The following is a 22,787-nucleotide window of genomic DNA, read 5'->3' on the forward strand; positions in this document are numbered from 1 at the left end:
TGAGAAAGGAAGATAATGTAGGATCTCTGTATGCTGACTGAATTAAGGTCTAGTCATAGGGGTGAACTTGCATGATCTAAAACAAATGTCAACTTCATTAACTCTAAACCATGATTCTTCTTTGAAGTTTACCATCACCACTTCCCAAAGAATAAAGAAGTGTTCTAACACTCCTTTGGAAAGTGAATCCTAAAAATAAAATAAACTTTTCAAAACATGTTTTCTGAAAAGTCTCTTCTGGTACACTATCAACGACCCCCTAATAGTGACACTTGGTAGAAAATCTAATCTCCTCAAATGCGACATCATGATCTCTTTTGTTTTTAGAAACAATATTCTGTATAAAAATTATAAATAGGTTAATTTTTATAATAAATTCACGTTTATATATTAAAGTATCTATTTTTGAACACGATTTTAACAGTAATTGATTCTACATCTATTTTAATACAAACCATTAACAAATTTTATGAAAACCGTAAAAAATTTAAATTACTTCACACAAAAATTCAACTAGTAAAAACCCGACCTCTAAATTTAACAAATCTCAACATTATAAAGTATTGAACATGATAAGGAACACTATACTAACTTTTCCCCTATTTGTTTAGTTGGAAATTGAGTGAAATGACCAGAATTGGTTTTGGTTTTGGTTTTGTAAGCACGTGCAACCGCAAGATGAGAATACAAGATTTCAAATGTTGGAAATAAATTTAAGACTTGTTTATGCACGAACATTTTCATCAAGGTGCAATGTATTTGACTGTACCCATGCACACCCAAAGATTGGTTAATTTTAATTAAACAACCTGAATTGTAATAATTTAAATTAGTTTCTCTTATTTATACATAAAAATGAAATTCACCTACCATATAAATCAGGCAAGTATGGTAACATGATAAATACAATTTTTATACTAATTAATTAAATATATAGATGATGTAATTTTATAATTAAGAAATCTATAGTTATGGTAACATTTTAATGTCGATTAATTGATTAAGGTAAAGATATAAATACAGTAATTAGACAAAAATAAAAATAATATGATAAATATTTCAGCCAAAGAAGGAAATAAAAATCAAAATTAAATAATTTCTAATTTTTATATAAAATAAGAACTTAAAAAATGTAGGCTTTTTGTCCTGGGTGGCAAGTGACATTAAAATATTGCCTAATTGGACCGGCTAAGAGATCCTCTCATGCATTGAACCTGCCGAAGAGGCTGCTTTTTCAGCATTAAATGTCCAAGCACTTTTCCTTTTGAGTACTGACTGGACAATCAATCTTCCCACATACAAAACTACATATGTAAATACATATTTCTCTCTTTAGTTTAGTGGCAGGCTGTCTTCGCGCTCTGCTCACCTATCGGTTGATTTTTTTTGCAGATAAGTGGTTTTGCATCTTCTTCCTCTTCATTTTTTTTTATGAGAAGTAGCTTTTTGATTTTGGTTTTGACTAGTGGGTTGGTTTTATTTGGTGATATCGGAGGTCGGATTTTTGTGGGTATGTGAGTTTGGTATTGTAGTTTGTGAAATTTGTGATTTTTGTCTTGTTTGTTTGGATTGATGTGATGAGACTTTTGGGTTTTGTGTTTAAGTGTTTTTGGAAGTTAGTTTGATTTGTGGAAATTCTTTGGTAGTGAAAAACAAGAAGTGGGTGTGCTTGGTTTTGCGATATAGTGTTGATGAAACAGAGATGAATTGTTTAAGAAGCTAGAAATGCAGGTGCAGTAGGGTTTTTATTGGAAATGGGTTCTTGTTTATTATCTAATTAGACTAATTTATAAAATTATGAAAGGAAATTTATCACAAGGAGGCATGATTCCAGGCGGGGACTCTTTTGGGGGTCTTGACTTGCAAGGATCAATGAAAGTTCACCATCAAACTCAACAGCATCCACACATCTTACACCAACATCACCATCCTATTCCTCACCAAGGGTCTTTGGTCTGTCCCTCGATTCACGAGGGATTTCCTCTCACAATTGGGACCATGCAAAGTTGTGAACAAACCATGTCAATGGCTGATTACAGTAAGGGAGAAAGAGGAAAAAATTCAGTGAGTGATGATGAAGATCCAAGCTTTGCTGAGGATGGTGGCGAAGGTCATAATGATGCTAGTAAATGGATGAAAGGGTCACCTTGGCATCGTGTAAAGTGGACTGATAAGATGGTTAAACTTTTGATTACTGCTGTGTCTTATATAGGTGAGGATGCAGGTTTGGATTGTGGTGGTGGGGCGAGAAGGAGGTTTGCATTTTTGCAGAAAAAGGGTAAATGGAAATCTGTGTCAAAGGTAATGGCGGAAAGGGGTTTTAGTGTCTCCCCTCAGCAATGTGAGGATAAGTTCAATGACCTCAATAAAAGATATAAGAAGCTTAATGATATACTTGGAAGAGGCACATCTTGCCAGGTTGTTGAGAATCCTCATCTTTTGGATGCCATGAACTTCTTAACGGAGAAAAAGAAGGACGATGTTAGGAAAATATTAAGCTCCAAACAACTATTTTATGAAGAGATGTGTTCTTATCATAATGGGAATAGATTGTTTCTGCCTCATGATCCTGCATTGCAGCATTCCCTGCAGTTGGCTCTTAGAAGTAGGGATGATCATGATAATGATGATGTGAGGAGGCACCAACATGATCCTGATGAAGATGATGAAAATATGGAGACCGATGATCATGATGAGTTTGAGGAGAAGCATGCTTCACATGGGGATAGCAGGGTCACATATGGTGTCCCTGGGAGCTCTTCTAAAAGGCTGAAACAAGGTCCGGGCCACGAAGATACCTGTCTTGGGAATTCCATGAATCTTCATGACTTCAACAAAAACTCTTTCACCCATCCACAAGTTGCACAAGCTGATATGAATCAAGTCTTACCTGAAAATATGAGAGCAGCTTGGCTACAGAAGCAGTGGATTGAATCTCGCTCACTTCAGTTAGAAGAACAGAAGTTACAGATTCAAGTTGAAAAGTTGGAACTGGATATACAACAATTCAAGTGGCAGAGGTTTAGCAAGAAACAAGATCATGAATTGGAAAAGTTGAGGATGGAAAATGAGAGGATGAAGCTTGAGAACCAACGCGTGGCATTGGACCTGAAGCAAAAGGAAATGCGTACTGACTTCAATTAATTGACTTGTTATCACTCTATGTTCATAGCAATCTCTGGCTAGCTCATCTTTGTGTTTGGTAAGCTGCTGTTAATTTGAACAGTAGTATCACATTTTGGGTGGGAAACCTGGGTGGAAATCTTCACCCTTCCTGCATTTATTAGTAGAAGTAGGATTGTGTCAATACCAATGGCTAGCTTTCATGTTTTTTACCTTTGGTGAAACAGTATGCCTTTGGTTGAAGAATTTTGTGGTGAGAATCTTCTTGTTAGACATTCTATTTGTGTTAATTATTATTGTAAGCTTGGATTTTCATGTAGACTTTTCTTTGTTTTGTTTAATTAAATTGAAATATATACTTTTTTTTTTCCCATATCTTTATATTATCATATAGTTCTAGCAGTTTATAAACATCCTCTTCTTTTTACTCACTGTACATGTTTTATGATTGGAGATATATTGTTCTGCACTAGTTGTGGTCAAAGATTATACATTACTTTACTTGTTATGTATTCTCTTTTTTGAAGCCTGGTTGGTTTGTGGAGAGGTGATTTCTTGAAGATCTTCTATTTTATGATAGATCCTTATCACTTTCCTGGTTTAAAAATTTACCGTGAAGAGGTATTAAGTACTTACTGCCTTATTCTGCCATCTCCCTATGTGACTTGCCTGTGAAAATCTTTGCCTTTTGGTTTCATCTAGTTGATCCCTAAACAGGTGTTGATTCTGTGGCATTGCTGCTTATAATATGAGTAAAATTATATGATGGTACTGCTTCTGGCTGTAACAAGTCATGAATGATTGGGACAGTGTTTCTCTTGGATGTTTTTTTGACATGTTAGGAGTCCTAATTGAGGAGAGTTCTTGTGAATGCAGTAAAAGGTGAACATTTTACATCTTTGTCTTGCCATTTAAGACATTGGATACCCAATAAAAAATAAAACTGAAGAAAACCTGCTATTTCATGCCAAAAAAGGAAAAAGGTACAGAAAGTTAATGATAAACTTATACAAACTGTTTGATCACTCGCTATTTCATACTATGCTTAGATAAATTTGTGGATTGTTATGTTATTGGGAAATTTTCTAGCCAGTATGCTTCATAATGATTTATAATTTTTAAGAGTTTAGAAAATTATTGGATTGTTTTTAATTGGCTTAAGCTTTTGGGATTAGTGTTTAATCCAGATTGCATTAGTGCTTTTTTAACCAAAAGGTCTTATTTTCATATCCCTCTGTTGTATTAGTTAAATTATAGCACAGACCAACTTGGTTCTTTATTTACATCCCCTTCCACATTTATGTGTTTTTGGGTTTATGTAAGAATTAGTCTCATTAATTTTGGCATGTATGTGAGCTATTGTTCTACAGTCTAAATAGAATGGTTGGCCTCTTCTTATAGGCTTAGCCTCCTTTTATTAGAGGTTAGTTAGCGTAGACGTCTAAATGACGAACACTTTCTGTTTGGATCTCAGCCTATTATTCACCTAAAGCAGTAAATAAACTCAAAACACACTAAATTAACAATGATTTTATTGATAGAAGGAGTTACAAACATATAAACTAGACAATTAGAGGAATCAGAAGCCTCCCATATCCGGCAGTGCGTAGCGTCGAAAATCTCCCACAATCAGCCCTAAGGCTGCTCACAACCTTAAAGTTGCTCAAAATTCCTTAATCTTTCTTCCTTTTTCCTTGATAACCCTAGCTAGCCATTTTTATAATAAACCTAACCTATAAATTAAGGACAAATGTCCCCTTATCCTATCACTTTAGTAGAGTAGATAATTGTGTTGGCTGATGAAGCTGCATATATGCAGGTATGATTAGAGCAAAAGATAGGAACATGTGTTTTATAATAATCTGAAGAAAATAGCATGAAGGTAAAAGAGAAGGAATTATCACTTCACCCTGGTGTTCAAAACTTTGGGCCACTTTTTGTTTAAGTCAGGAGAAGTTTTCTCAATTTACCAGACAATCCATGTAAACTTGAAGAGCAATAAAGGCTGCAAGAACACAAGATTAAGCTCCACTTCTAACTTTTCTCGGTTGTGTTGTGTGTATTTACACAATTATATGTATGTCTCCTGTGTAGTAATTTGAATTCCTCTTATTTGGTATTATTTGTTCAAATTTACTCGTTAGGCCTGGTCTGGATTCTGCTAGATTGAAAATCATTCCTCAATGCAATGAATTAACTACTATTCCGGTAAACAGTCTTTCTCATTTTAATTATCAACACTTTGTAAGACATTGCAATTTGATCTTGTCCTCATCTCTATAGTAGGAGAATGCTTCAACTTTTAAATAGCATCGCATGCAACCTTTCTTGTTCATACATGCACAGGCCCTCACATGTGTGTGTGCAGTTTCACATCAAAATACATTTATGATGTTTAGCTGCTCAATTTTGTTTCTCTTGCATATTTTTACAGCTATGTGTATTGTGTTTCTCTTGTATCTGGGCAACTTTTGTCTCATTTCTTTGAAGCACTATTAGAATCTGATAAATGATTTCATAAATGTGATGGATGCTACTCAAACGATGTGCATGCAAGTGAGCATATAGAGATTTTAGATTATCACAGTTAATTCAGTAGTATCACCCAAAGCATATTGCTTTATGCATATCAAAGCTGCTTAAGCGCCGAACTGGGTGGTTTATTTTTCACACCTTTTTCTTAGCCTTCAAACTGTTACATTTTGCAATTTATTACTCGCATGCATGTTTTTGTAAATGAAGTTCAGTGTAATGCATTTAGGACACTAATTTAGAGGCTGTAGTGTATTATCCCTTTCAACAGAGGCAAGATATCGAAAGAGAAAATGATTTCCCGTATATTTGATGATCATGTAAACTATGCTTACTGCTTATCTGTATATCATCTGTTCTGAAGCTAGGATTGATATTGGCTGCATGATGCATGAAACTGGTGAACTCTTTCATTTTCATGTTAGTTCGGAAAGCTCTATGTGAATTCAGTGGACCATAAACATTTATGTTCATGTTGTAAGTTTCCATCAGTAACCAGTTGCTGCACAGTGTTTGTGAAATTTCATTATTTCTTCAGCACCTGAAGAAGGAAAGAAAGTTTTGATCAATTTTCAAGCCATTGCTTTCTTCTCTGATTTAACAATTATCTTGAATACCATGTACGGACGTTGCTGGGAAACTTACAAAATGAAATGAAGTCAAATTTCTGGGCATTATTTTGGCCATTGTTGACTCTAGAGAAGATGTGATTTACAAAATGAAGTGAACAGATTTTCTGAGCTGATTCTGTGCGGTGAAATCAATTTTAATGTGTAAGGTCGTACTCTAGTGTAAGCCAAGGACCTAACACTAGCATTTCTAATATTTTTGGGCTTCCCTTGAGCGCATTTATTCTCTAGAGAAGTAGGATATTTGTAATATGGTAAGGCTGAATTGTTTCAATATTTACTTTCACATACAGTGGTTATGTTTTTATTTCATAAAAATAAAAACCTAATAGACTCTTAAGGGATAGTTTGAGTGACAAAAGTAGAAATTTTATATATAAGAGAGTATGAGTTCAAGTTTCTACATTTTGAGATATTTGACCTTGTTTGGTTGAACCTTTGTGATTTCATCGGATTGAGATATTTGGTCACGCTTTTAAGCGAGATTAGAATATATGAAGGCCAGAAGGATTTGAGTTGTCAAACCCACATCCTGTGAACCTCCCACTTTGGCCCTGTCGCCCCTTCAAATGCCTTTTGATTTTGGGAGAGAACTCAAGCACAAGATTGGTTGAGCTTCGTGCCAGAAATTGGATAAGGTTTTGTTGCTTTATCTCCCTTCTAATTAGATTTTTGGATTTCTTTTTCATTCCGTTATTTTATTGTTCTGAGGGTTTTGATAACCATTGAATGGATTTGTTGATTTTTATGCTTCTGCCCTGAACTTTATCTTTTGCTCTTATTGTGGGAATGTCTCCACAGCCGACATTGTTGTTATTTCATCTTTATGGTGTGGTGGATGCCACTCGGTTTTGCTTGAATCAACAGAATGAATACTCCTCTTTCTTTGATACCCTAAAGCAATGTGGATTTTGTATTATCTGGCCTTGCCGGTGGTGGAGGTAAGTATTTATATATGCTATAGATGATGATCGTAAAGCCACAGTTCAAACATACCAAAATGGTTGAGAGCATATTGTATTAGATTTATTTTCCAACCTATAAAGCACGGACACGGAAATACTGAAATGGACACGACAAACGATATTTTCAAAAAATATAAGAAACAAAAATTGAGCGAAAACATATAAATATAACAAATATAGAGATTTATTTGTAAATATTAATTTTAGATATATATTTATTGATAAATTAATTGAAACAAATATTACATTTTACTAAAAAATTATAACAAAAAATAACAAAATAAATGTTATTAAAAGATAAATAACAAGTTGTTAGGATTTCTTATAATGTCTTTAAACACTTCACTTTAATCACCACCTTAACATCATCATCGTAGATGGACTCAAGAAGGTTTCGTGACAAATTGTTTATTAAGAGAATAAAAACAATAAATAAAAAAAAATATAATTATGCAAAAATCGTTGATTACCTGATCGATAATTAAAAGTAAATAACTTTTTTGTGATTGAATTTCTTTATTTTTTTAAAGAAAAGAAGTGAAAAGATTATTGATTTAACTGATCAATTATTGACAAAAGAGACTTAGAGAAGTTATAGAATTTGAAAGCGAAGGGATTGAATTGAAACCATTTAAGTTAATAATATCTAATATGTTGTGTTTTAAATATTTTAATTAGAAGAAACGCATTTCTAAACCAATAATAGTTTCGTAATTTTTTATTTGTGGAAACTAGCCTGCCTGCCTGCCTGCCTGCCCGACACATTTTGTACAAGTTTCAAAACGTTTTCTTTTACGAAACTAGAAAACGTGGAAGCCATACCAATCCAACGTTTTCATGAATAATAGTTTTCAGCTTGATGGACAACTTAAGAAGAAGACGAAGATTTCACATACTTCCCAAGCCACAATATGCAACCAATAGATGTTAACATTTTATGGCATAATACAGATAGAAAATAATATATATCATAAGATATATTATAATTAATACGATATAATAGATGTATTATAAGATAAAATATATATTTTATGATATGATATATATATATATATTACTGATACAGATCGATATATTTTTTATAGTAAATGATAATATACTACGAGTACATATAAAAAATTTTAAATTTTTAAAGGTGTTTATAATATTTATCCCAAATAATAATGCATTAATTCTATTTTTTTAATTGTTTTATTTCTTAAGAATTATATGATATGATCTGATATTTGATGCATGATACATAAAATTAGAATATGACATACAATATAATATACGAGTCAATTATCATGATACAACAGTCAAATTTGGAAGCTAAAAAAAGAATAAGAATAAGGGTGGATTCAGGCCAAATCGAGTTTGAACACCTTTTGGCTCTCTATTAAAAAAGAGTTAAATCGAACTGAATCAATTTTTAAGATCGAATTGATTCGGATTATATCTAGACCATAATGAAAATTAGAGATCGTCTTATCTCTACGTCTAGTTGAAACATTTTAAAAATGATCTCTTTATTTAGAAGATGATAAGACAAAAAATAAAATTTAGAGAATATGAAAATGTGAAAAGTAGGTTTGAAGATAATTTAATAAAGTTTTTACTGTTGTGACAATTGAATCTTTTGCAATTAGAGTAAGAGTATTTGTACAAGAAACTATACGAGGGTATTCTTCAATCAAACTGAATTCGAACTAAACTAAGCTAAATACCCTTGACTCAAGTTCGACTCTAATTAAAAAACGAGCTAAATTTTTTAATTCAAGTTTGATTTAAATTTTAATTAAACAAATTTAAGTTGAGTTAAATCAAATTGAATCAACATTTGAGATTGAGCTAACTCGAATCATATCAAAGCTTAGACAAAGAAGGTAAAAAGAGAGAAACAAAATAGCTAGTTACAAAAAATAAATAATTTGTTTACTTTGTTAAAGATATAAATGATATTACTCATATTATATACTGTGCAAATGGATAAAAATGACATTTGACTATTTGAACTAACGTCCAGAGGGGAAAAAAAAAAAGTCTCACCCTTAAAAAGAGTGGAAAATGACAATTCCATCACAGTTGGGGTGGAATATAGCCATTCGGCCTGACGGTAAATAAGATAAATAATGCAACAATTGATTGATAGCTACAGCTTTTCGTACGAAGAGTGAACACTTGTAGCAATTCAGACCCACCATTTCTGCTGCTAGAAACTGCACGTAGCAGTAGTTATCAGGTCATTTAGTCATTAAAGGTTTCAAGTTCCAAATATCTCAAATCATTCCAATACATTCAAGCATAACTGTACTGATATGGACTGCAGAAACATTTTTGATCAAATGAAAAATATATATATATATATAGCATTTAAAACCAAAAAGCTGGGTTATGTTATGTCCGGAGCAAAAAGATAGTAGTGAAGAGTTGTGTGGAGCAAAGCTTTCAAGTGTTGGCAATGTAAAGCTAACGGAGGAGGAAAAAGGCTTATCCTGTTATCCAAATAGTGACATCAAGAGAAGTGGACATGAGTGAATTAACAAAAGTTTAGATATAGACGTTACAAAGAGTGAAAGACATTGAAGAAACAATGTGGGGCATTTTTGTTTCTACTCTCACTTTCTTCTCTACGTTTGTAAGTTGTAAATTGTTGCTTCTGTTACATGGGGGCCCCCTCGTTATCCTTCCTCCATTCTCATCCTTTCTTAAGAGCTTGCTTTTTCCTCTTCTAGGTCCCATCCTTGCTCATTTTCAACTAAAAAATATTAAATATATTATCCCACACGAAAATTCTCATGTGGAGATTTTCAATAAATTTGGACTTATAATACTGATGACAGAAATACATTAAAAAAGAGGGCATCAGTTTCGTTGCGGCGCCGTCGACCATTGTCAACCACCAAAATAAAGGGTTGACGACACTGTGAAAATGAACAAGAGAGATGGATCACATTCATTTTAAGCAAGAAACACAAATATAAGTTGTTCGGAATTATCACTAGGAAGGAGAGGGTGTCAATAAGATAAATATTATAATGTTAAAGTGAATTACTAAGAAGAATGATTGTAAAAAAAAAAAAAATACAATTATGAGAGTGTAATCACAATTTTATAAAAGATAAAATAACAACTGTAATGAATTAAAAAATAAAATTATAGAAAGGAGAAATATAAGTTTTCAAAACTAAATTGAAAGTAAACAAAATTTTATTATTTTTAATATCATTAATAAAATGATATTTATATTTTTATAACCAATAAATTTTTTAATAAAAATATTTAATTGATGGGTATTTAGATTTATCAAATTTAGTGGATATAACTTTGTCAACAGGCTAATGAGACAGTGACAAAATGCATAATTAAGTTTCTCGATAAATGAAAATCTATAAAAGAAAATAGGTTGATTTTTATATGGTTACATTATATGTGAATTTATTGTTTCTCTTTTTTTATCTAAATATTTTCACCTCGCTGGGTGGTTGGTATGGTGGGGTTGCTTGTGCTAATCACCTTGCTAATTATGGCAATTTAACTATAAATAATTGGGGTAATGAGGATTCATAATTTAGGGTTTCCACCTTGTGGGCATTATTATGTATATGCACATGCTTCTATGCTCCAATGATTTATACACAACTAGTTTAAGACCAAAGTATTTTTGCCATTGATTGCAGCCTAACTTTGGTAGGAGTAAATTATGTATCATGGGAATAAAATCTTGTCACATGGTTGGTTTGCTTCCATCTTACTCTCACAAATCACCTTAATTTGTATATAATATCTCAAGCAAATTGAACAAGCCACTACAAAACCTTTTAAACATCTACTACATACTATCAAACCGGATATATGTATTTACAATAAATTATGTGCACAAATTTTTTGGTTAAAAAATTGAATATATAGATAACATATTATAATATGATAAAACGATTTTGAATTCAGTGTAAATTAATTTATAATCATATAATAATATATTATCTGTATATCTAATTATATACTTAAATATATGTACACATAATATTATCTATATATTTAATACTTTTATTCATATACATGATATAATTCAGTCTGATTTCTTTGTACAAGTAGTCTTAGTAATATTGTTTTTGTACATTCAATTTATTGGTTAAATTTGTATGGTTGGTGGGTCTTTGAGAATTTGTGATATTTATACCGACTCTCAAATAAATTTTCTTTTGGGTTGTCAATAAAAACAAGTTAGAGAAAAAAAATAAAAGAATCAACTTGGTGGGTTTCTTAGCTGGTGCCAGATAAATGAAAGGGTTAATCCACATGGTAGACAGAAGAAGATGAAAGTGTACATTAACATTCACAAGTCACATGGCCACCATGTGAACTTAACATTTTGTCTTTCTTATAATTTTTTGTAACTTCTTATTTTGTCTCTAATTAATCCTGTCACTGTTTTCTATCTAGTATTTTTTAATTAAAAAATTAACTTTGTAAAGTATTTGAATTTTACATCCTTAGTAAAGGAATTTGAGATTTAATTTATAAGATGTTTTAGATACAATAATGTTATTCACACTCATTTTTAAGTATATATATAATATATTATCGTTTGATGACGTATTATTTTATCCTCAATTTAAAATCATCAAATTACTTGATGATACATATAAAATATATATTCATTTATATACTCAAAGTGGATATACATAATTTTATTATTTTATATAAAGAAAATTTGCATATAGGATTGGATTAAAACCGAATTGAGTTTAAACTCATTTTAAATATGTTTGAGTTTGAACTTAAACAATTTCGGTTTGAATCCAATGCTATTTGCATGAATCCCAAAAATAAATTCTACAAACTAAACCCAAATAAAAAATTTATAGGTTTTGATATAAGATTTGATTGGAAATAACTTGGAAATTGTTGGCTTCTCTATTATTCTAGCTATGTATTCCTGTTTCGATTTTCAAAATTTTACTTATATTTTTCTATGCTTTAATTTGAAAATTTAAGTGAGAATCTGAATAGTACAATCTATTCAGGGGGCGTTTAGTTTGGATAATGTTTGATTACTAAAATAGAAAGATTACCTTAAAGATAGATTACTTAGAAGATTACTGGGTATAAATGATTACTATGTTTGATAAAATTTGATAGGTATAAATAATTATTGTGTTTGGTTAAAGGTAATAAAAGATTACTAGTAAATTATTTTATTTAAATGCCCTTGAATATAATTATTTTTAAATATTTTTTATATTATTTGTCATATTAATTAAAAATAAATTTATTTTTATCTCAAAAAATTAATAAATAATAATTTTTCTATAATAAACTCAAGATTACCCCAGTAATCTTTAAATACCTAAGGTGAAGGTGGTAATCAGATTACCACCTATATTACCTGTCACGTCAGCATTGGTAATAGAAGATTACTGTAATCTTTTATTACTGACAAACCAAACAAGGGAATAAAAGATAGATTACCAAGGTAATCTATCTTACCGCCAACCAAACGCACCCTCAAAGGTTTGAACATAGACCCATCTAAAATTCTTGGTGCGAATAATTAAGATAAAAAAATGTAGAATTTCTATAACACATGAGAAAAATATTTCTAAATGCAATAATGTGGGGATATGAAAATAGTGACAGCTTAATAATGTTATGATTTAAGTAAAATTAAGGATCTTGTTAATCCAAACTTAAATTAATCAATCCCAATCTCTGTCTAATGATGTGATTAGCAAAAAATTATACCCAAATGTTCAAAGTTCAAAGTTTGAACATTATGATTGCTTCATTATATTTCAAAGCACCACCACTTTAATTAATTGATCAAACCTCGACCTCAGTGTGTGTTTTGTGGGTGGTTCTCCACGTTTTTGGCCACAAAAAGTTTTTTCATTTGTGAGGGGGAGAAATAAGTGCTGTGCTTCCACGATTTGTAGTCAACTTTTTTCATATTTTACTTGCTTAAAATCCTGTAATCATCTCACCCACCAAATTACAATTTCCACATATACTCCTCTCTCTTGGTTAGTAAATATAGAAATAAAAAAAAAATAAAAATATTATAAAAATATAATAGGATAAATAATAAAAAATATGTTTATAAAATAATGACTATAAAATTTAGATAAGAAAAAAAATATAGAATATATATATACAAATTTAATATAATAAATTATAAATAATACGTTTATAAAAATATGACGATTTAAAATATAATTTTAACACTTTTAATAGATTTTTTGATTAACAATTCAAATGTAAAATATAGACTACTAAACTTTATATAATATAATATATACTTAAAATTCAATTATCATAAAAAATTATGGGAGAGAGTGAGATTTGAATGATAAAAATTTAAGTTTTTTGTTTTATATAGTTATGATATTATGATAATTAATTAAAAATATAAGAGACATTTTTTTATTTTAAAAAATTGTAAAAAACAGAAAACGTAAAATAAGACAAAAACACAAGTGTAATACGGAAAATATATAAAATACTCATTTGATACACTTTGGATTTAAAAATTTAGAATGATATGTTTAAAACAATAATAATATACGTTTTTACTAACCAGGATATTAATTACGGCAATGTAATGTGTATAGATTTTTTTGTATATAATTTAAATGTTATTATGTGATTCAGTATTATGTTATCTTCAATTCAAAATCAATCAATTAAATAATAATACATCATCTATATATTTAAATTATATATAATGATAAATAATTATTTATACGTAAAATTATATATATTATTTTTGCATAAAATTTATTATTACGATAACTGTACTTGTACATGGTAGTGGGGATGCATGATTTACAAAGTGGGAAGAAAGGCATCTTTCTATCTATTTATCTATAAATGGTAGACACGTTAAACGGGGCATCTATTCTTCTCCAGCTATTTTCATCACTTGTGACAGCGAAGCCACCGCCATTGTCATAATTCTTACAACCAAATCTATAAGTGTTTTTTTTTTTTTTTTAAACTTTAACATTACTCTACTCTTCATTACACTCCTTCCTTCAATAACTTAATTTTATTCCATTTTTATACTGATGAAGCTTATCTTAAATCTACCACTAATATTATATATACTCATTTCTTTATACATAAATATATATACATATAATATATTATTATATAATTGAACATAATTTTATTTTTAATTTAAAATCACCTAATTATTTAATGACATATATTTAATATATATAATTTATGTATATAGAATAAATACATATAATTTTATTATTAATATATATATACACACACACACTCATGCTAATTAAATAAAATTATATATATAAGTAAATTTTATTAATTTAAATATAATTTAATATAACAAATTATGATTAGATAGTATAACTATTTATATATTTTTATTTTAAAATTACTTTATTTATTTATATATATAAAATATTATATCTATTTAAAATAGATATTGAATTGAAATGGGTAAAAACATTTTTAAATATAATTATAATTATTATGTAAAGAAGAAGAGATGAGTTGTCTAAAGGAGAAGAGTTGCGTAAGCTTGACCCTTCATCAAAATTGAAATTTAAACGGTGTCCCATTTCACCTAACTAATTTACATTACCATCTCTTGCACGGTTCTATTTTTACTAAAATACCCCTCCATAATTTTTATGACCAAAATACCCTTTAGAGCCTCCTAATAATTATCCGTATAATTAAATTAAATATGAGAGAGATAAGTATTCTTCTGATTCTGATTATTTCTACATTTATTGTCTTATTGATTATTTGGACCCCACCTTTTTTTTGTTTTTCTTTTTTCAACTGTAAATATATATATATTTTTTCTATTTTTTTATTCATTGTTGCAGAGTCTTCTAGATTTGACCTCCTTCAACTACTGAAAATGCCCAAATTGCTTAACATCAAAGTCTAAACAAATGATAAGCAAATTTATAATTATAAAAATAATTTAATCTTTATTATTGTTTTATGAATTTCGTATTTTAAAAATAAAAATATAACAATATAAGGACATTTTTATTTCAATTTGATGATAGAAACAAATTTCATTTGCATCATTTTTATGAATAATCGAACATATTTGGGTTATTTAAGTGATAAAAAATTTCTCTAAAGAAATAAAACAATAATTTAAATATATATTTTTTCAATATTCTCAATCAAGGAATAAGATAAATTAAAAAAAATCGAGAACCCCTCAACATCACCCATAAAATGAAAGTGTATAATATGATGGGAGTACATATACTCAATATAATAGAGATAAAAATCTTAAATATGGTCCGAAATATTTTGACAATAAATTGGGAATAAAAGGATTTATCATCATTAAAAGGGAGGGATGTTATTTATGAGAATAATATTATATGTATTTATAATAAAATATTTATTTAAATATTAATGATGATATAAGTGATTTTTTAAATTTAAAATTATTTAACATCAATCAATCATATAATAATATATAATTGTTATTATTTAAATTATAATTAATTTTTAATTATTAAAACATATAATTTGATTGTATTTAATAAGGTTGGTTGGAAAGTAACTGAAATGGAGAATTCATAGATGGGTTTTTTTCTTTTTTTTTTTTAGCTAAGTAATTCATAAATGGGTTGGCCTACATCTAATTAGTTTAAATTAATTCAATTTCAACAGTGGGTTCCACTTTCAAATGTGTCATTTTTTTAACAAAATTTTCTTTTATTTAATTATGAAAACCCAAATATTTTCTTCTCCATTTGTCAAACTGTATTATGCATTTGTCGGGATTCCTTGCACCGCCCCTTCTGTATTACAGTTTCAACCAACAACTTTCAACTTTCTTGAGAATTTATTAATTTTATTTTATATTTTTTGATTAATTTTAAAAAATAAAATTATTGTACGAATAAATTGTACAATATTGTATGAATAAGTTCCGGGAGATGGTCAAAGTTTAGGTGATGATGTTGAAAAGGGTAATTTTGGAAATTAAAGTGAACCCAAAGTTAAAAAAAATTGAGATTTAGATAAACAAAAATAAATAAACGACCACAGATCACTAATCTGGTGATGTAATAAAGTAACGGAAATATTATTAGAGGTCCAGGTCAGGGGTAATAAAGTCATTTCGCTAAATCCTAACAAAAGGCAAAGCTGATAAAAAATAATAACAAGAAAATAAAAAATAAATAAAAGTAAAAAAGCTGACCTACATATGGGCCGGCTTTTAACTAAATTTAGCTGGAGACACGAAACCCAACTAATTATTACCATCGTCTCTTTCTGGACCTGTTCATAAAATTCCTCTGTTATTTTATTATTATATATTAATTATTTTAATAATTTAAGTAAATATATATATATATATATATCTTTCTGTGCCACTTTTATTATTACCTAGACTGATTACCCTTATGTCACCACCCCCCTTATTTATCTTCTTTTTATCAAAATTTCGTCACCATTTTAACCTTTTATATTTATTATACTTTTTTTTAAAATAAAAATTTACCATTTTCAGCACTTGAATTCTGAAAAATTGTGTAGTATTCTCAATTGGGCATTGAAGTACAGTTATATTTTCCTTGGACGGAGAACTCCATTTGAGTTAATTATCTATTTTAGAGTTAATCAATTACATCAAACAAATAAATTATTGAATTTAATATTTTAATTTATAATTATTATATTAAAAAAATAAAAAACCTCTTTATTAAATTTTTTTATCTTAAACTAAGTTTGAAAAGACTGTTTGAGACCATATTTCATTTTTTTCACCTAATTTTTTTTTTTATTTTTAAACTCGAAAATTTAGTAGAGGATGAATACAAACCTATTAATGAAGATCCATAAAGATAATCAAGATTTGTTAACTGTAACTAACTGAATAATTTATATGAAATTAAGTTTAGTTTAAGTGTAAAAGCAAATGTTTCAAGATAATTAATATTATAACATAAGTTAATATGATATTAACGAGTTTTAAATTCAAACCCACATGATAATGTTGGAGAATTTCACACTTTACTAGTTACGCTATCCCTTACCCCTCGAGGGCACAGTAGTTGTAAAATTACTAGAGTTTTTTTTTTTATTTTATTTGCCCAGATAAATGACGGAAAAATAAAGTGAAAACAATAAAAATGATTAAAAAAGAGAGAAGATTCCACTGCTAAAAGGAAAGGAAATAAAAATAATTTTAAAAAACAAAAGAAGCAGAAGCAGCATCCTGAGATTGACAAGGAGATCCTCTCCTTCTCCCTCTTTCACTTTCTGAAAATAAATAAACAAATTCACCCTAACAATACAATTCCATCTTCACGCACACATAAATAAAAACCCTTTTCAACAGAATTCACCCTCTCTTTCTCATATATATTTTTTTTTCTAGCTTTTCATTTCATTTGTTTTGGAGCTGTAATTGCTTGAGCTATAGCTAGAAGAAGCTGAACTTAGACAACTCCTATCCTATGCTCGGGGACCCGTCAGTATCCGGCGATGTTGCCACCACCACTGCAGCCGCGAGAGAAGATTCTCATGAAGCTGCAGCTGCAGCTGCTAATACAGGTGAAGAAGATAAGAGTAGAGTTAATCTTGTAGATGAAAGTGACCGGAGTTTTGGTGGAAACCGGTGGCCTAGACAAGAGACTGTTGCACTTCTTAAAATAAGGTCGGATATGGACGTCGCCTTTCGAGATGCTAGTGTTAAAGGACCATTGTGGGAAGAGGTTTCCAGGTGATTTTTTTATTGTGAAATCAAATGGGATTTTCTGTTTCTTTGATTTGAGTTCATCTTTGGTTGAGATCTGTGAACTGAATTTTCTTGAAAATTGCTTTCATCTCTTTCTTTAGATTTGTTTTTCAGCTTTTTGCAGTCTATATTGATAGACAGTTCACACTTATCTTCTTTTTCAGAATATAATTGGAGTGCTTGCAATGATTCATACTCTTTCTTTTTCTTCTTTTTTTTTTTTTTTTTCCTTCTCATCTTTTTTTACAAAATTTTCCTTTTCTGATAGAAAATAATGAGCTGAAAGAAAATTCAGTGTGAGAATTTAGATTTGAGACACTTGTGAATCTGGGTTTGCTTCATTTTCTGGCATTGGCTTTTCCAATATTTCATAGGGAATTGCAAGGTGAATTTTGTTTATATCATCTCTTTCATCTTGTTAAAAATTTAGAACTGAAGAAAAAGTTAAAGATAGACCATAGATTCTTTCAACTTGGGCTATACAAAATTTTTGACCATTATTATTATAGCTAATTACACTGTCTGTTCATCAATAAATCAATGATTTTTCTAATTTTTCAATCATCTTTGTTGTCTCATTTTTGAATTAATTTTTCCTTCTGTTGTTTTTGATTATCAGGAAGCTAGCGGAGCTTGGTTATAATCGAAGCGCCAAGAAATGCAAAGAGAAATTTGAGAACGTTTTCAAGTATCACAGGAGAACCAAAGATGGACGAAGCAGTAAATCTCATGGTAAAACTTACAGATTTTATGATCAATTAGAGGCTTTCGAACATTATCAAGCTGCTTCATTGCCATCACCGACACCGCCACCACCACAAACACCGAAGTCTCAGCCAGCTGCGGCAGTGGCTGCGGCATTATCAGCATCGATGCCGGTGGCTCAGATCATCACTATTACTTCTACTGTTCCATCAACAACAACAACAAGAAGCCTAGCAGCTCCTTCATTTCCTACCACAAATTTACCTTCGGCACAAGTAACAAACCCTCCAAATTATCCATCTTTTCAGAATATTTCAACCGATCTACGGTCGAATTCGACATCATCGGCGACTTCTTCCGATCTGGAATTCGGGGCAAGAAGGAAAAGAAAACGGAAATGGAGGGACTTTTTTGAGAGGCTGATGAAGGAGGTGGTGGACAAGCAAGAAGAATTGCAGAAGAAATTCCTGGAAGCGATAGAGAAACGTGAGCATGAAAGAATGGTTAGAGAAGAAGCCTGGAGAATGCAAGAAATGACAAGAATTAATAGAGAGCGAGAAATTTTAGCCCAAGAAAGATCAATAGTTGCAGCTAAAGATGCAGCTGTAATGGCTTTCTTGCAAAAATTATCCAATCAGCAAAACCCCGTTGCTGGGCAAGAACAAAATATAAATATTACTCCAGTAGTACAAATATCTCAGCCTCCAGCACCACCATCAGCTCCGCCACAGCCAGTATCATTGCCACCAGGACCACAAGCACAGACGCAGACAGGACAGGTATTAAATTTAGAGATGTCAAATGGGGACCAAATTTCCATGGCACCAAGCTCTTCAAGATGGCCACAAGTTGAGGTTCAAGCATTGATTAATCTAAGGACTGATCTTGAATCTAAATATCAAGAAAACGGACCAAAAGGGCCATTATGGGAAGAAATCTCAGCTCGGATGAGAAATTTAGGTTACAATCGGAGTGCCAAAAGATGCAAAGAGAAATGGGAGAATATAAACAAATACTTCAAGAAAGTGAAAGAAAGTAACAAGAGAAGGCCTGAGGACTCCAAAACTTGTCCATATTTCAAGCAACTTGATGCTTTATATAAAGAGAAGAACAAATTTGATGGCTCCTCGAATCAAATCAAGCCCGAAAACGCAGTGCCATTAATGGTAAGACCGGAGCAGCAATGGCCACCTCAACCTGACCAACTTAGAGACCAAGGTTCCGCCATGGACGACATTGAGAGTGATCAAAATGGGGAAGAGGACGACAAAGATATGGGAGATGATGATGAAGAAGATGATGTAGGTGGCTTTGAAATTGTACCAAACAAACAAGTTTCAGCCGTGGATGCAACTGAGAGTTAATCCCTTTTGTGAATCGCGGCCGGGTTGCGGCGGCGCAGTCATGGCGGTGGTGGTGGTGCAGTTTGGATTTAATTATAGGGAGGGGGCATGCACATGGGACTGTAACATAAAGTCAGTGGGGATTACATGTTTATTATTAATTATTTTTGTAATTTATTTATTTATTTTTGCTAAATAAATAAGTTGAGAGAGAGGGAGCGATTGAGAGGTTCCATTCAATAGAACTAATAAAAAAGAGACTGGTATTTTATTGTAAATTCTTGTTTGTTAGTTCATCTATCAAAGGGTGTCAAAAATAGTGTCCCAACAGGGTCTATTTGATTGTGTGATATCATGTATATCTAGTTTTAAATATTTAATAAAAATATTTAAATGAATTATCATAATTCAATCGGATTATCTTATTCTCAATTCAAAATCAATAAACACACGGTGACAAATTACTTTATTACTTAATTGGGTATTTTAAACACATTGCACGTAATTTCATTTTTATATGATTTTTAGTCGATTAAGAAACAATACACTATAAAAAAAAAAAAAAAAACAGTTTTAATAAGAGAAAAATTTCTTCTATTCCTATCGTTAATACTTTTTAATGACGACAATTATAACGACAATCGATGATAAAATTTTTTCCATCGTTAAAATTTTTTAACGATAAAAAAATATTTTTAATAACTATTTTTTTATTATTAAAATCATAAATTTATTTGATTTTAACGAGAATATAAATCATTAATCATTAAAATTACGAAAAAAATATTTATAATGATTAAATATTATCTTCTTATTATTGTTTTTCTCATTAAATCTAGTATTTTTTTAGCAATTTAAAAAATAATGTTATCTTCCCCGGAATGAACCAATAAATTGTTCAAATAAGTGGAATCCTAGTTAATCTTTAAAATTAAAGTAATTTGAATCATAGAGATTAATAAATCATTGAAAGTAACATAATTTTATGAAGTATAAAGAATGCGAAGACATGTTATTTAATTTTTAATTCAAAGTTATTTAATAATACATTAATATTTATAAATGTGGTTAGTGAATTTATAAATTGAAAATTGCCAACAGTAAACCAACATCACATGCACTCGTGGACCTGCAAAATGTATAGGGTCCACGAGGAGGAATCTTTCAATTTTGTGACTGAAGGAGCTAGCTAGCTAGCTAATTAATTAATTAATTAATTAATTAATTAATTATCTCCACACTAAGTTATTAATGTTAGGTTCCATTGAATTCATGATGCCGCAACAAAGATATTGATTGGGATTGTAGCTTGCTTTATATAGCCCCTATTTTATTGTTTATAGTAATGGTATTTATAGATTCATAATCCCAATTTTGCCTCTCAACAATATTAGTATTAATGAAGGTTTAATTTTTCTTTAATTACCATAAAAGGAGAAAAAGGAAAGTTTTTCATTATTTAGTGCAACTCGTTGCTTCAATCCTTTCATGATTTTATGTGTGATTTGTGTTTTGTTGAATTTTAAATTTATTGAACCAAATAAATGTTGCATCAGAATGTTATAAGTTTCTTTATTTTTGTGAGTTTTATAGGTTTTGAAATTAATAATTTAAACAGTTTTTTTCCTTGTCTTTTGTTTTTGTGTTTTAGAAGGTGTTTGGTTCGGATATTTAAATATTACTCTGATAATTTATATTTTATTACTTATATTACTTTATGTGGTTTGTGAGATAATAAAAAATTATAATAATCTTCTTTTTTCAACCGTGATATGAAAAGTAATATAAGAGATATTATAATTACTAATTTCAGGTATTGAAAAATTAATCTTGATTTTATTATAATTATGTTTTTATTATTATTTTGGATAAAAATACCCTAATTTTCAATTAAAATAACAAGTAATATGAACAATATTTTAGAATAATTATATCTAAGAATATTTAAGTAAAATATTAACTTAGTGTTTTTTTAATTACATCAAACCAAATACAATAATTATTTATAACAATTAATATTTATCAAATATAATAATAATTTATACTAAATAATCTTTTATGTAATATATTTTTATTATAATATTTTATTTTTCTGAAACAAACATACCCTTAAAGTAATAAACTCTTCTTTTAATTATTTTTAAGAATTTATAAGATCTGGTAATATATTTTATTATAATATTTTATTTTTATTTTTTTTTTCGGTTTAAGATAGTTAAAGCTCTTCCACAACCTTTTAATTACAAAAATTAAAATATTTCATTTTCAAAATATTCCATCTAATGTTCTTTATAAACTTATAAGACACAATAGTGTTATGTAATTATTCCTTATTTTGATTCGCATGTGCTTCGAGTAATGTCTTCATAATATTAACACTCTTTGGTATCAAATAAACTTTACAGTATGGACATTCGATCCATAAGAAAATAAAAGAAAAATGTAAATTAATTCCATGGGATATTACCATTGACTTGTAGAGAGAGCCCTAAATAATTGTTGCCAACAAAATACGGCAAATATAGCCCTTCAAATTTAAAATATGCCCCACAAATTGATCGGTCAGAACCTGTGCTTTGGAAGGGAAAGAATAGGAATAAAAGTGTTGATAGCTACTGATTGGTATATTATTTTTTCATTTACTTTAAAATTATTTAATTAAATATTATTTTATCAAATTATATAAAAATTTTTATATGATTTATTTATATATAATATTAGTCTTGCTTTGCTTTCATTTGAAACCAGTATTATAAAA

At 29.5% G+C, this 22,787-nt stretch overlaps 2 protein-coding genes and 1 long non-coding RNA gene across 3 annotated transcripts; all 3 read left to right on the forward strand.

Moving 5' to 3' along the window:
• Positions 1-1,201: 1,201 nt before the first annotated feature.
• Positions 1,202-3,496, forward strand: LOC123202624. Its single transcript, XM_044618590.1, has one exon. It carries the CDS (start codon positions 1,798-1,800, stop codon positions 3,142-3,144), a length of 1,347 nt encoding a protein of 448 aa, XP_044474525.1. The 5' UTR covers positions 1,202-1,797; the 3' UTR covers positions 3,145-3,496.
• Positions 3,497-6,677: 3,181 nt separating this feature from the next.
• On the forward strand, positions 6,678-7,203 carry LOC123202653. The gene is made up of 2 exons (XR_006499030.1): positions 6,678-6,922; positions 6,996-7,203. It is a non-coding gene; the product is annotated as an uncharacterized LOC123202653 (long non-coding RNA).
• A 10,229-nt stretch (positions 7,204-17,432) lies between these two features.
• Positions 17,433-20,307, forward strand: LOC123203379 (trihelix transcription factor DF1-like). The gene is made up of 2 exons (XM_044619730.1): positions 17,433-17,966; positions 18,601-20,307. The coding sequence occupies exons 1-2, from the start codon at positions 17,701-17,703 to the stop codon at positions 20,048-20,050; spliced, it is 1,716 nt and encodes a 571-aa protein (XP_044475665.1). The 5' UTR covers positions 17,433-17,700; the 3' UTR covers positions 20,051-20,307.
• Positions 20,308-22,787: the final 2,480 nt, after the last annotated feature.

The sequence above is a fragment of the Mangifera indica genome, chromosome 19 (assembly GCF_011075055.1).
Source record: "Mangifera indica cultivar Alphonso chromosome 19, CATAS_Mindica_2.1, whole genome shotgun sequence".
Taxonomy (NCBI): domain Eukaryota; kingdom Viridiplantae; phylum Streptophyta; class Magnoliopsida; order Sapindales; family Anacardiaceae; genus Mangifera; species Mangifera indica.

What these genes read in the sequence shown, in the direction of transcription:
- LOC123202624 (XM_044618590.1), top strand. Translation starts at nt 1,798, where the DNA reads ATGAAAGGAAATTTATCACAAGGAGGCATGATTCCAGGCGGGGACTCT.
- LOC123203379 (XM_044619730.1), top strand. Translation starts at nt 17,701, where the DNA reads ATGCTCGGGGACCCGTCAGTATCCGGCGATGTTGCCACCACCACTGCA. An exon ending in TTGTGGGAAGAGGTTTCCAG is followed by an intron (nt 17,967 to 18,600) that starts GTGATTTTTTTA and finishes TTTGATTATCAG; the next exon opens with GAAGCTAGCGGAGCTTGGTT.